Source organism: Chanos chanos, chromosome 11, assembly GCF_902362185.1.
Source record: "Chanos chanos chromosome 11, fChaCha1.1, whole genome shotgun sequence".
Taxonomy (NCBI): Eukaryota; Metazoa; Chordata; class Actinopteri; order Gonorynchiformes; family Chanidae; genus Chanos; species Chanos chanos.
The window spans coordinates 24,023,094-24,035,321 of record NC_044505.1 but is presented as its reverse complement, the minus strand read 5'-3'; the positions used below and the strand labels follow the sequence as shown (position 1 = coordinate 24,035,321).

General features: G+C 43.7%; 1 protein-coding gene across 2 annotated transcripts in view; it reads right to left on the bottom strand.

Moving 5' to 3' along the window:
• Positions 1-10,615, bottom strand: part of frg1 (FSHD region gene 1) — a 40,799-nt gene extending 30,184 nt beyond the window's left edge. The window contains exons 1-8 of one of the 2 annotated variants that reach the window (XM_030788088.1): positions 10,519-10,615; positions 10,260-10,327; positions 9,962-10,084; positions 8,889-8,946; positions 8,593-8,707; positions 8,111-8,215; positions 7,854-7,945; positions 6,174-6,284 (exon numbers count right to left, since the gene is read on the bottom strand). In XM_030788088.1, the coding sequence (XP_030643948.1) occupies positions 6,174-6,284; positions 7,854-7,945; positions 8,111-8,215; positions 8,593-8,707; positions 8,889-8,946; positions 9,962-10,084; positions 10,260-10,327; positions 10,519-10,580 (734 nt within the window). In that variant the 5' untranslated portion in view covers positions 10,581-10,615. Of the gene's footprint in view, positions 1-6,169; positions 6,285-7,853; positions 7,946-8,110; positions 8,216-8,592; positions 8,708-8,888; positions 8,947-9,961; positions 10,085-10,259; positions 10,328-10,518 lie in introns of those variants that run through there. The other variant, XM_030788089.1, reaches the window with a different exon arrangement.
• Between the last annotated feature and the right edge of the window lie 1,613 nt (positions 10,616-12,228).

Genomic DNA, 12,228 nt, shown 5'->3' with positions numbered 1-12,228 from the left:
TCTTAGATCTGTAGGAACACTAGATATTGTGATGTCAGTCCTCTTGATTCTGCAGGAATGCTAGCTATTGTGATGTCAGTGTTCTAAACTCTATGGCAACACAAGCTCTTGTGATGTCAGTGTTCTTAGTCCTATAGTAATGCTAGGTATTGTGATGTCAGTGTTCCAAACCCTATGGCAACACAAGCTGTTGTGATGTCAGTGTTCTTAGTCCTATAGGAATGCTAGGTATTGTGATGTCAGTGCTCTCAATTCTAAAGGAATGCGAGGTATTGTGATGTCAGTGTTCTTAGATCTGTAGGAGCACTAGATATTGTGATGTCAGTGTTCTTAGTCCTATAGGAATGGTAGGTATTGTGATGTCAGTCCTCTTGATTCTACAGGAATGCTAGCTATTGTGATGTCAGTGTTCCAAACTCTATGGCAACACAAGGTCTTGTGATGTCAGTGTTCTTAGTCCTATAGGAATGCTAGGTATTGTGATGTCAGTGCTCTCAATTCTAAAGGAATGCAAGGTATTGTGATGTCAGTGTTCCAAACTCTATGGCAACACAAGGTCATGTGATGTCAGTGTCCTTAGTCTTATAGGAATGCTAGGTATTGAGATGTCAGTGCTCGCAATTCTAAAGGAATGCGAGGTATTGTGATGTCAGTGTTCTTAGATCTGTAGGAACACTAGGTATTGTGATGTCAGTCCTCTGGATTCTATAGGAAAGCTAGCTATTGTGATTTCAGTGTTCCAAACTCTATGGCAACACAAGGTCTTTTGATGTCAGTGCTCTCAATTTTAAAGGAATGCTAGGTATTGTGATGTCAGTGCTCTCAATTCTAAAAGAATGCGAGGTATTGTGATGTCAGTGTTCTTAGATCTATAGGAGCACTAGATATTGTGATGTCAGTGTTCTTAGTCCTATAGGAATGGTAGGTATTGTGATGTCAGTCCTCTTGATTCTACAGGAATGCTAGCTATTGTGATGTCAGTGTTCCAAACTCTATGGCAACACAAGGTCTTGTGATGTCAGTGTTCTAAACTCTATGGCAACACAAGCTGTTTTGATGTGAGTGTTCTTAGTCCTATAGGAATGCTAGGTATTGTGATGTCAGTGCTCTCAATTCTAAAGGAATGCGAGGTATTGTGATGTCAGTGTTCTTAGATGTGTAGGAACACTAGGTATTGTGATGTCAGTGCTTTTGACTCTACAGGAATGCTACCTATTGTGATGTCAGTGTTCTAAACTCTATGGCAACACAAGTTCTTGTGATGTCAGTGTTCTTAGTCCTATAGGAATGCTAGGTATTGTGATGTCAGTGCTCTCAATTCTAAAGGAATGCGAGGTATTGTGATGTCAGTGTTCTTAGATCTGTAGGAACACTAGGTATTGTGATGTCAGTGCTTTTGATTCTACAGGAATGCTAGCTATTGTGACATCAGTGTTCCAAACTCTATGGCAACACAAGGTCATGTGATGTCAGTGTCCTTAGTCTTATAGTAATGCTAGGTATTGTGATGTCAGTGCTTTCGATTCTACAGGAAAGCTAGGTATTGTGATGTCAGTGTTCTAAACTCTATGGCAACACAAGCTCTTGTGATGTCAGTGTTTTTAGTTCTATAGAAATGCTAGGAATTGTGATGTCAGTGTTCTGAATTCTAAAGGAATGCGAGGTATTGTGATGACAGCGTTCTTAGATCTGTAGGAACACTAGGTATTGTGATGTCAGTCCACTTGATTCTAAAGGAATGCTAGCTATTGTGATGTCAATGTTTTTAGTTCTATAGAAATCCTCGGAATTGTGATGTCAGTGTTCTTAGTCCTATGGGAATGCTAGGTATTGTGATGTCAGTGCTCTCAATTCTAAAGGAATGCTAGGTATTGTGATGTCAGTGTTCTTAGTCCTAAAGGAATGCTAGCTATTGTGATGTCAGTGCTTTTGATTCCAAAGCAATGCTAGGTATTGTGACGTCAGTGTTCCAAACGCTATGGCAACACAAGGTCTTGTGATGTCAGTGTTCCTAGTTCTATAAGAATGCTAGGTATTGTGATGTCAGTGCTCTCAATTCTAAAGGAATGTGAGGTATTGTGATGTCAGTGTTCTTAGATCTGTTGGAACAATAGGTATTGTGATGTCAGTGCTTTTGATTCTTCAGAAATGCTAGCTATTGTGACGTCAGTGTTCCAAACACTATGGTAACACAAGCTCTTGTGATGTCAGTGTTCTTAGTCCTATAGTAATGCTAGGTATTGTGATGTCAGTGTTCCAAACTCTATGGCAACACAAGCTGTTGTGATGTCAGTGTTCTTAGTCCTATAGGAATGCTAGGTATTGTGATGTCAGTGCTCTCAATTCTAAAGGAATGCTAGGTATTGTGATGTCAGTGTTCTTAGTCCTAAAGGAATGCTAGCTATTGTGATGACAGTGCTTTTGATTCCAAAGCAATGCTAGGTATTGTGACGTCAGTGTTCCAAATGCTATGGCAACACAAGGTCTTGTGATGTCAGTGTTCCTAGTTCTATAAGAATGCTAGGTATTGTGATGTCAGTGCTCTCAATTCTAAAGGAATGTGAGGTATTGTGATGTCAGTGTTCTTAGATGTGTTGGAACAATAGGTATTGTGATGTCAGTGCTTTTGATTCTTCAGAAATGCTAGCTATTGTGACGTCAGTGTTCCAAACACTATGGTAACACAAGCTCTTGTGATGTCAGTGTTCTTAGTCCTATAGTAATGCTAGGTATTGTGATGTCAGTGTTCCAAACTCTATGGCAACACAAGCTGTTGTGATGTCAGTGTTCTTAGTCCTATAGGAATGCTAGGTATTGTGATGTCAGTGCTCTCAATTCTAAATGAATGCGAGGTATTGTGATGTCAGTGTTCTTAGACCTCCAGGAACACTAAGTATTGTGATGTCAGTGCTTCTGATTCTACAGGACTGCTAGGTATTGTGATGTCAGTGTTCCAAACTCTATGGCAACACAAGGTCTTTTGATGTCAGTGTTCTTAGTAGTATAGGAATGCTAGGTATTGTGATGTCAGTGCTCTCAATTCTAAAGGAATGTGAGGCATTGTGATGTCAGTATTCTTAGATCTGTAGGAACACTAGGTATTGTGATGTCAGTGCTTTTGATTCTAAAGGAATGCTAGCTATTGTGACGTCAGTGTTCCAAACTCTATGGCAACACAAGGTCTTGTGATGTCAGTGTTTTTAGTCCTATAGGAATGCTAGGTATTGTGATGTCAGTGCTCTCAATTCTAAAGGAATGCGAGGTATTGTGATGTCAGCGTTCTTACTTGTAGAGGAACACAAGGTGTTGTGATGTCAGTGCTTTTGATTCTATAGGAATGCTACCTATTGTGATGTAAGCGTTCCAAAACACTATTACAACACAAGATTTTGTGATGTCAGTGTTCTTAGTTCTATAGCAATACCAGGTATTGTGGTGTCAGTGTTCTTAGTTCCTTAGGAATGCTAGGTATTGTGATGTCAGTGTTCTTAGTTCCAGTGGAACACTAGGTATTGTGAAGTCAGTGCTCAAAACTAAATAGCACTACAACGACTTGTGATGTCAGTGTTCTTAGTTTTATAGCAATGTTAGGTATTGTGGTGTCAGTGTTTGTAATCCTATAGGAATGCTAGCTATTGTGATGTCAGTGTTCCAAACTCTGGCAATCCATGGTCTTGTGATGTCAGTGTTATTAGTTCTATAGGAATGCTGAGTAATGTATTGTCAGTGTTCTTAGTCCAATAGGAATGCTAGGTCTTGTGATGTCAGTGTTCTTAGTTCTAGAGGATCACTTGGTATTGTAATGTCAGTGGGAAAGCCAGCTGACCAAAGTTGAGGGTTGGAAGAACGATCGACTAATAAATTGAGAGACTTGCCCTCTGACTCAACTGCTCTACCATGACGGTCCGGTACATCGACCGCATGACTGCTGCCGCCCCGATCCGCTTGTCGATCTCCCACTCCATTTTACCCTTGCTCGTGAACAAGACCCCGACATACTTGAACTGCTCCACTTGAGGCAGTAACTCAGTCCCATCTCGGAGGGGGCAAGACATCTTCTTACGGCATAGGACCATGGCCTCAGACTTGGAGGTGCTGATCCTCATCCCTACCGCTTCACACTCGGCTGCAAACCATCCCAATGCATGCTGGAGGTCACAGTTTGATGAGGCCAACAGAACCACATCATCTGCAAAAAGCAGAGATGCAATCCTGAGGCCACCGTACTGGACACCCTCCTCACCCTGATTGCGCCTTGAAATCCTGTCCATGAAAATCAAGAACAAGATTGGAGACAAGGTACAGCCCTGACGGAGTCCAGCACTCACTGGGAATGAGTTTGACTTTGTGCCGAGAATACGGACACAGCTCTCACTACGGTTATACAGGGACCAACTGGCTCGCAGCAGCGAACCTGGCACCCCATACTCCCGCAGTACCCCCCACAGGACAGACCGAGGAACACGATCGTAAGCCTTCTCCAGATCCACAAAAAACATGTAGACTGGATTGGCAAACTCCAATGGTCCCTCCAGTATCTGTGCAAGGGTGAACAGCTCATCCGCTGTTCCATGGCCAGGACGGAATCCACATTGTTCCTCCTAGATCCGAGGTTTGACAATCGGCCGCAGTCTCCTTTCCAGTACCCTGCAGTAGGCTTTCCCAGGGAGGCTGAGCAGTGTGATACCCCAATAATTGGAGCGCACTCTCCGGTCCCCCTTTTCAAAAAGGGGGATCACCACTCCTGTCTGCCACACAGGTACTGTCCCTGACTTCCACGCAACATTGAAGAGGCATGTCAGCCATGACAGCCCAACAACATCCAAAGCCTTCAGCATTTCAGAGCGGATCTCATCCACTTCTGGCACCAGGCCACTGCGGAGTTTCCTAACTGCCTCAGTGACCTCTGCAAGAGAGATGGGTGACAACCCTCCTGAATGTTCTGGCCCTGCCTCCTCTTTGGAAGGCGTGTCGGTCAGGTTAAAGAGCTCCTCAAACTGTTCCTTCCATTGTCCGACCACTCAGTTGAGGTCAGAACCTCCTCGTCCCTGCTGAGAACAGCCTGGACAAGGCCCTGCCTGCCCCGCATAAGTCGCCTGACGGTTTGCCAGAACCTCTTTGAGGCCAACCGAAAGTCCTTTTCCATGGCCTCCCCAAACTTCTCCCATACCTGAGTTTTTGCCTCAATGACCTATAGGAATACTACTCACTGTGATGTCAGTGTTCTTAATTGTAGAGGAATGCTAGGTATTGTGATGTCAGTGTTCTAAGTTCTGTAGCAATGCGAGGTACTGTAATGTCAGTGTCCTTAGTTCTATAGGAATGCTAGGTATTGTGATGTCACTGTTCCTAATTCTATAGGAATGCTAGGTATTGTGATGTCACTGTTCTTAGTTCTATAGGAATGCTAAGTATTGTGATGTCAGTATTCTTAGTTCTATAGGAGTGCTAGGTATTGTGATGTCAGTGTTCTTAGTTCTATAGGAGTGCTAGGTATTGTTATGTCAGTGTTCTCAATTCTATAGGAGTGCTAGGTATTGTGATGTCAGTGTTCTTAGTTCTACAGGAGTGCAAGGTACTGTGATGTCAGTGTTCTTAGTTCTATAGGAGTGCTAGGTATTGTGATGTCAGTGTTCTTTGTTCTATAGGAATGCTAGCTATTGTGATGTCAGTGTTCTTAGTTCTATAGGAGTGCTAGGTATTGTTATGTCAGTGTTCTTAATTCTATAGGAGTGCTAAGTACTGTGATGTCAGTGGTTTTCGCTCTATAGGAGTGCTAGGTGTTGTGATGTCAGTGTTCTTGATTCTACAGGAATGTTAGCTATTGTGATGTCAGTGTTCCAAACCCTATGGCAACAAAAGATCTTGTGATGTCAGTGTTCTTAATTCTATAGGAGTGCTAAGTACTGTGATGTCAGTGTTTTTAGTTCTATAGGAGAGCTAGGTGTTGTGATGTCAGTGTTCTTGATTCTACAGGAATGCTAGCTATTGTGATGTCAGTGTTCCAAACTCTATGGCAACACACGATCTTGTGACGTCAGTGTTCTTAGTTCTAGAGGAATACTAGGTATTGTGATGTCAGTGTTCCAAACTCTATGGCAACACAAGGTCTTGTGATGTCAGTGTTCCTGCTTCTATAGGAACAACAGGCATTGTGATGTTAGTGTTCTCACCTGTCCAGCAGCGCTTCATGGAATTTCCCATCAGATCTTGCCTTTTTCAGAACACCACTGTCCTCCTCGTTTACCCTCAGCTTTCTGTCCTGGAAACTCTGGAACTTCTTTCTGTCATTCAAAAACACTTTATAAATCAATATGTGTGCTTCTAACACTCACAGTTACGCACACAGACACAAACAGACACCTCGTCTCTAAATATAATTCTCTTCCATCTACATGACAAGATGAGCTGTTATCATAAAAGTGTGGAATGTTTTGTGGGATTCCTGAAAAGTGTTCATTCAGAAAAGCAGGCAGACTTTTGGATGTGTACATGAGTAAGTGTCCAGTATTAATATGCTCAGACAATTCATATACTCAGATGTTTCTGTAGGAAACACTCAAGGATATCGATTAGCTGCATCCCAAACAGTTCTGACCTTCACATTATGCACACATCACTCATCTGCCTGTCTGTAGACACTGATTCTCGCACACACACACCAAACACATCTCCCTGTCTATAGACTCTGACTCACACACACACACAAGCACGCGCACACACCTCCCTGCCTATAGACACTGACTCTCTCACACACACACACACACACACGCATGCGCACACGCACACACACATCAAACATATCTCCCTGTCTATAGACACTGACTCTCTCACACACACACACACAAACACACAAACACACACGCACATCAAGCACATCTCCCTGTCTATAGACACTGACTCTCTCACACACACGCACATCAAACATATCTCCCTGTCTATAGACACTGACATGTGTCCACACACACACACACACACACCACTCCCTGCCTACAGACACTGACTCACCCAGACACAGACCCTCCTATCTATAGCCACTGACCCCAACACACACACACTCCTGTCTATAGGCACTGACTCTAATACACACAAATAAACCTCTCCCTGTCTATACACAGGAATGTCTGTGGGCCAACACACTGACAGTCTGTAATTTAGCCATCTTTAAACTAAACAGAGCAGGGGAAATGTAGGAACTCTGAGGTGAAAACAAGGTCACATGATTCAATTCCACCAGCAGGACCTCACATTCACTGCTCCATCCTGTCACAAGGAGATAGAACATATTTACATAATTGTATTACAGCTAAACACCATCTGTTTGGAGATGTTTTGACTAGGGTTGCCTGGGTTTTTTTTGCCTGTTTGGATTTTTCACAATCAGTCGTGATTTTTCAGCTTTAATAAGAAAAAAGAGGACAACAAATAACCAGGCCTTAACCATCTTTTTTAGCGACCATTCCATATTTGTCTACTCCCAAGTGTTGACTGAGCTGTGAAAAACTGCATAGAGGAAACTGATTAAACGATCACATGACCCACATAAACGATCACGGACGAGAGTTAGCAGAATGAATAAACATACGCATTTCCAAAATGCCTCATCAAAATCATGAGATCTGCATGTCTCTCTCTTAGCGGCACAGCGATCCCGACTGGTAGAGTCTCTCCACAACGACTCTGGGAAGTGTTTGCTATCAGTGCTAATATGTCTGATATTAGTTGTTAACAATAGGCTCTAAGGGCTTTGCTGAGAGACTCGGATGTTTCCGATGACTGACTGACAGGCGCAGACGCAGATGAGCGCAAGGTTGTTTCTCTGTGTTTAAGAGACAAAGGGGATGACGACTCACACATAGTTTATCTCGCAGCTCTTCACGTTCCCTCTGTCCTCATCCGCAATGTCATCTTTCTGCTTCACCTCCCGCTCCGCACACGAGCGAATCTGACAAACAGAGACGAAGATCGCTCTTTTATTGGCATTTCATTTTCACAGCTGTGCGTGTACACAAAGACCGAATCGTCTCTCGTCTCGCCAATGTTTGCATTTCATTGGCATCTGAGCCAATGGGATCCCTGCGCGACAGAGAAGTGTATGAATATTCATCACCTTGATCATCTCCTCCTCCCCGGCTGTCTTGCTTTTGGCCACGACGTCTCCACTCTCGCTGTAGGATATAAAGCAGCTATTTGCTGCAAGAAGAGCCATTTTGCCCTTGAAGACAGACAGGAGGGGAATGACTGTATTAGAGCAGGGAATGACAATGCTTTTTCACTGCTGCTTACACTCAAATCAGCACACACTGAGGCAGATGAAACTAACTTACATCGCATCGTGGAAGCAAAACTATCTGCTCAGATGAAGAACTCACCTAAGCACTGTTGTGAATGTTTCAGGGTCTGTTTTACTTAAGAAGGGTTAAGTTCAAAGACCAGTCAGTCCTATTCACATTCTTCTTTCAACAAGCAACTTAGTCCAGACCTATCTATAGTAATTCAGTGAAAAACCAGCCCGGTATAAAATGTTTCAGCAGCCAATCAACGACCTCAGTTTACAGACTGCTGTGAGAGAAGACTGACAGGTGTACTTACGTCCTGAAACACAGGCTCCCATTGTTCTCTGGACCCAATGGCATCCGATCGTCCAATCACCGCTCCGTCTGAGTTTATGCCCAAATACTTCCCATAGCCTGACTTCAGTGCTATCCTACAACACACACACACACACACACACAATGTTACTGAGGTAACAGCATACAACCAGTCCCTTATGTCACCAGCCCAACTCAGTGTGAAAGGTCAATCCACACATGGAATTAGTCTGTTCTACTACTTGTTAGACTGGGTTTCAATGATTGGGCTCAGGTCTATTGGAAACTTTGACCAACCTGGAGTCTGACAGTTTGATGGCGGTGAACTGCTCTGGAGGATCAGGACCCTCATCATCTGAAAATGTCACACACACAAAATTAAAATGACTTTCAGGAAAGACAACAGTCCTTCTCTCCTGTACTTCTGGGTTTAATGTCCATGCTCAATCTGTTCACACAAAACCTGGAGGCAAGAGGATGTGTTTTGGTGACAGCGGGAATAACTTGTAAAGTAGAACTCTTCAAACTAAGGGATTATGAACGGCACTGGCTGCTGTTGTTAAATATAAGAGATGGGTCGTTAGAAATCACTATTCCGGATAGATCTTAGCCAGTCCCAGAGTATCGGCAGTTTAATTTCTCTTAACTCGCGCATGACTACACTAATCGATTCCACTGTATTCATGTCCTCTGCACTAACTTTACATGGAGCCCCCGCTAATCGTTTCTGAGCGGGATATCCGTTAAAAGCATTCATACAAAGCATAGTCAATGACATGGTCGAAAGACTCAGGAATGGAGTCCATGTCTCGCTTGTGTGCGTGAAGACATTTATTCTGCCCTGATCCCCTATAGCGGGACTTCAACAGGAGACGTGCTACAGCGAGCATCTAATCGGCTCAGGCAGACTAATAGTCTCAGGCCTGCCGAGTCCCATTTGCAACGGCTGGCCACTTTCATTTTGTGCTACTAAATTGATTTTGAGTAGCTCCAGCAAATCCGAGACACTTTAAAAAAACGGCCAAGGGTCTCGAACACATTCGCTGCGCATTACTAAGTGCCGCAGTCAGCAGAAGGACAGAAAAAAACAATCATCGCTTCTTTCCTCTGTGTGAACACGAAAATTGCTTGCAAGTTTAAGAGGGCACCGGCTATGCTAAATAACATATGATCCGTAGCGATTTCCCCCTTTTTGTCATTCGACAATTACAGGCTCTGTTTCCTGCCAGTCGGTGTGATTTCAACGAGCTGGTGTAGCGAGAGATTTGTGCGTGGACACTGAGGTGTGAAATTGCCGTACTTTTCTTCTTTCTGTGCTATTTGAAAACTGTTACTTTGGTTTACATCCGTGCATTGCGATTCTAACTTACCTTTGTGGGGCGCGCCGACAGTGAACAATCCAGTGTCCAGCGCGTGAATGTAGGAGCTGTTGTGCATCTCTATGGCAACTGTGCCTGTGATTTCTCCAAAACTTCGTACAGCCCACCACGCCCCTACAAAGAAATGGATCGTTACGGTTAGCTTTAAAAGCACCCGGGTTTCATTAATTCGACAACACACTTATACGTCATAGGTTCTGTCGTGAGAATGGTCGTCACACTTATTCAGTCATAAAGATATAGACTGCGCACTGCAGGAGAATTAAAAACATGACATGCCAAAACGCACCGACAATGTCCACTTTTTCTTCTTCGTCATCTCGCTTTCTCTTTTTGTCTTTGTGTTTCTTCTTTTTACTGTGGAAAACAAAGTGAACGAGAGTAAAGGAAACGTTATACCAAAACGGCATCAAACTGCCGAGGTAGTCACGTTTATTAACAAGCCATGTAACTAATACTGGCTAAGCGGGCCAGTCAACCAGGTAACATTATTTAGCTAAGACTGAGCATCTGATGGATAGATATTATGCGGAGAGAACACTGCCCACCTCTTGTCCTTTAGTCCTTTCAGAACTAGTTTGGTTGATTTTACGTGAGAGTACTCTGTCATTTTTTCCTTTTTCTTTTTAACTTGGTTAACAGCAACACTTCTCTCCGGTCGCACTTCCTCCAAAACAAAGCAGTAGAGAATACGGTGTCCGATGAGGTTAAAGAAAAATCATCATTTGAAAGTATTAGCGCCCCCTAACGCTCGGAGGGGAAACGACTGTGTGGACTTAAAAATTCAGAAGCCTGAAATAAATGTGAATTTATTTATATGTTCTTAAGTAATTCAGTGGACTTTGTGGTGGTGAAGTGCGCGACAATATGAACAGTATCTTTCATTATCGGAACAAATCCGGAGCTAGAATGTTTGTGTGTGTGTGTGTGTGTGTGTGTGTGTGTGTGTAACAGAGAGAGAGAGAGAACTTGTATTGTCGGCCAATGGGCATGTCTGTGGTTTATGCGAGCAGTTCACTGCCAGGTTGGCACTGTCCTGGATCACCAGACGGATTCTGGCTTCTCTCTCTCCAGACACAGCGTCTACTCTCTGAGACCCGCCATTTAGCCAAAATTACAGCCTTAACCACCGCGAAAAGCTATTCATTTGCCAGGCTTACCAGAGCACTGTGATGAATGTTGGAACACAGCCAAGCCACACACACACACACACACACACACACACACAAACACACACACACACACACACACACACACACACACAAACACACGCGCGTGCGCACACACACACACACACACGCACACACACACACACACACACACACACACACAAACACACGCGCGCGCGCACACACACACACACACACACACTCTCAGAGCCTTCAAAATTAGCATAAGCCCTGTCTCTAGTGACTTGCTTTCCCTCGGGTGTTTCTCAATTACAGCACTCAGCTCTCTGAGTCTACCTGGCGTGACCTCTCTGAGGAGGGGTCCACTGAGCTGAATGCCTATGCTAATGATGGCATATTAAAGGGGAATGGACCAATCAGGACTCCCACGATGGCAAGCAATAAATCATACAGTGACAGAAACAAGTGAGACAGGAGCATTTAGAGACCTGCCCTTTAAATGCAGCTCCTCTCCTGATATCTCCGTGTGAATAGTCAGCCAGATTAAAAAGGGGCGACTGTGGGCGCAGCACGCCTGAGTGGAGCCCATGAAAAGATTTCAGTCACGCCACTAACCGATACAGACAGGGAGAGAAGAGAGAGCGAGAAAAAAAGGCAGATGTGAATTCACCCGCCGCACGTGGGTCGAAAATAAAAAAGAAAAGAAAAGAAAAGAAAATTAAAATCACGAGCGAACACGAAGAGCGATACATCTTCATTTAGCCGTGAACGATTCCGCACGAACACGAATGGCTTTGTGTTTGGCCTTGTGCTACTGTCTATGGGATAAAATTAGAAGACTGAATTGACTGTTTTTTTACACCACATGCTCTATGAATGCAGACACAAATCTTTGGAGAAGTCATGTCTCTGCTTTTTGTCTGGATTTATAGGTTGGGATGTTTTTTTTAGATGTGTTTTGATGCTAAAGAGCAGAGGAATGCTGTAAATAATCGGAGAAGACTATGCCTTGGGCTGTCCTCTCTCTGTCCTCATTGTGTCCTTGCTTAAAGGACTTTTGGATGGCTGTTCTCGTTGCTCCATTAACTTTCTCTCAGCTGTGAAGGAAATTTATTATCCGTTGCAGGC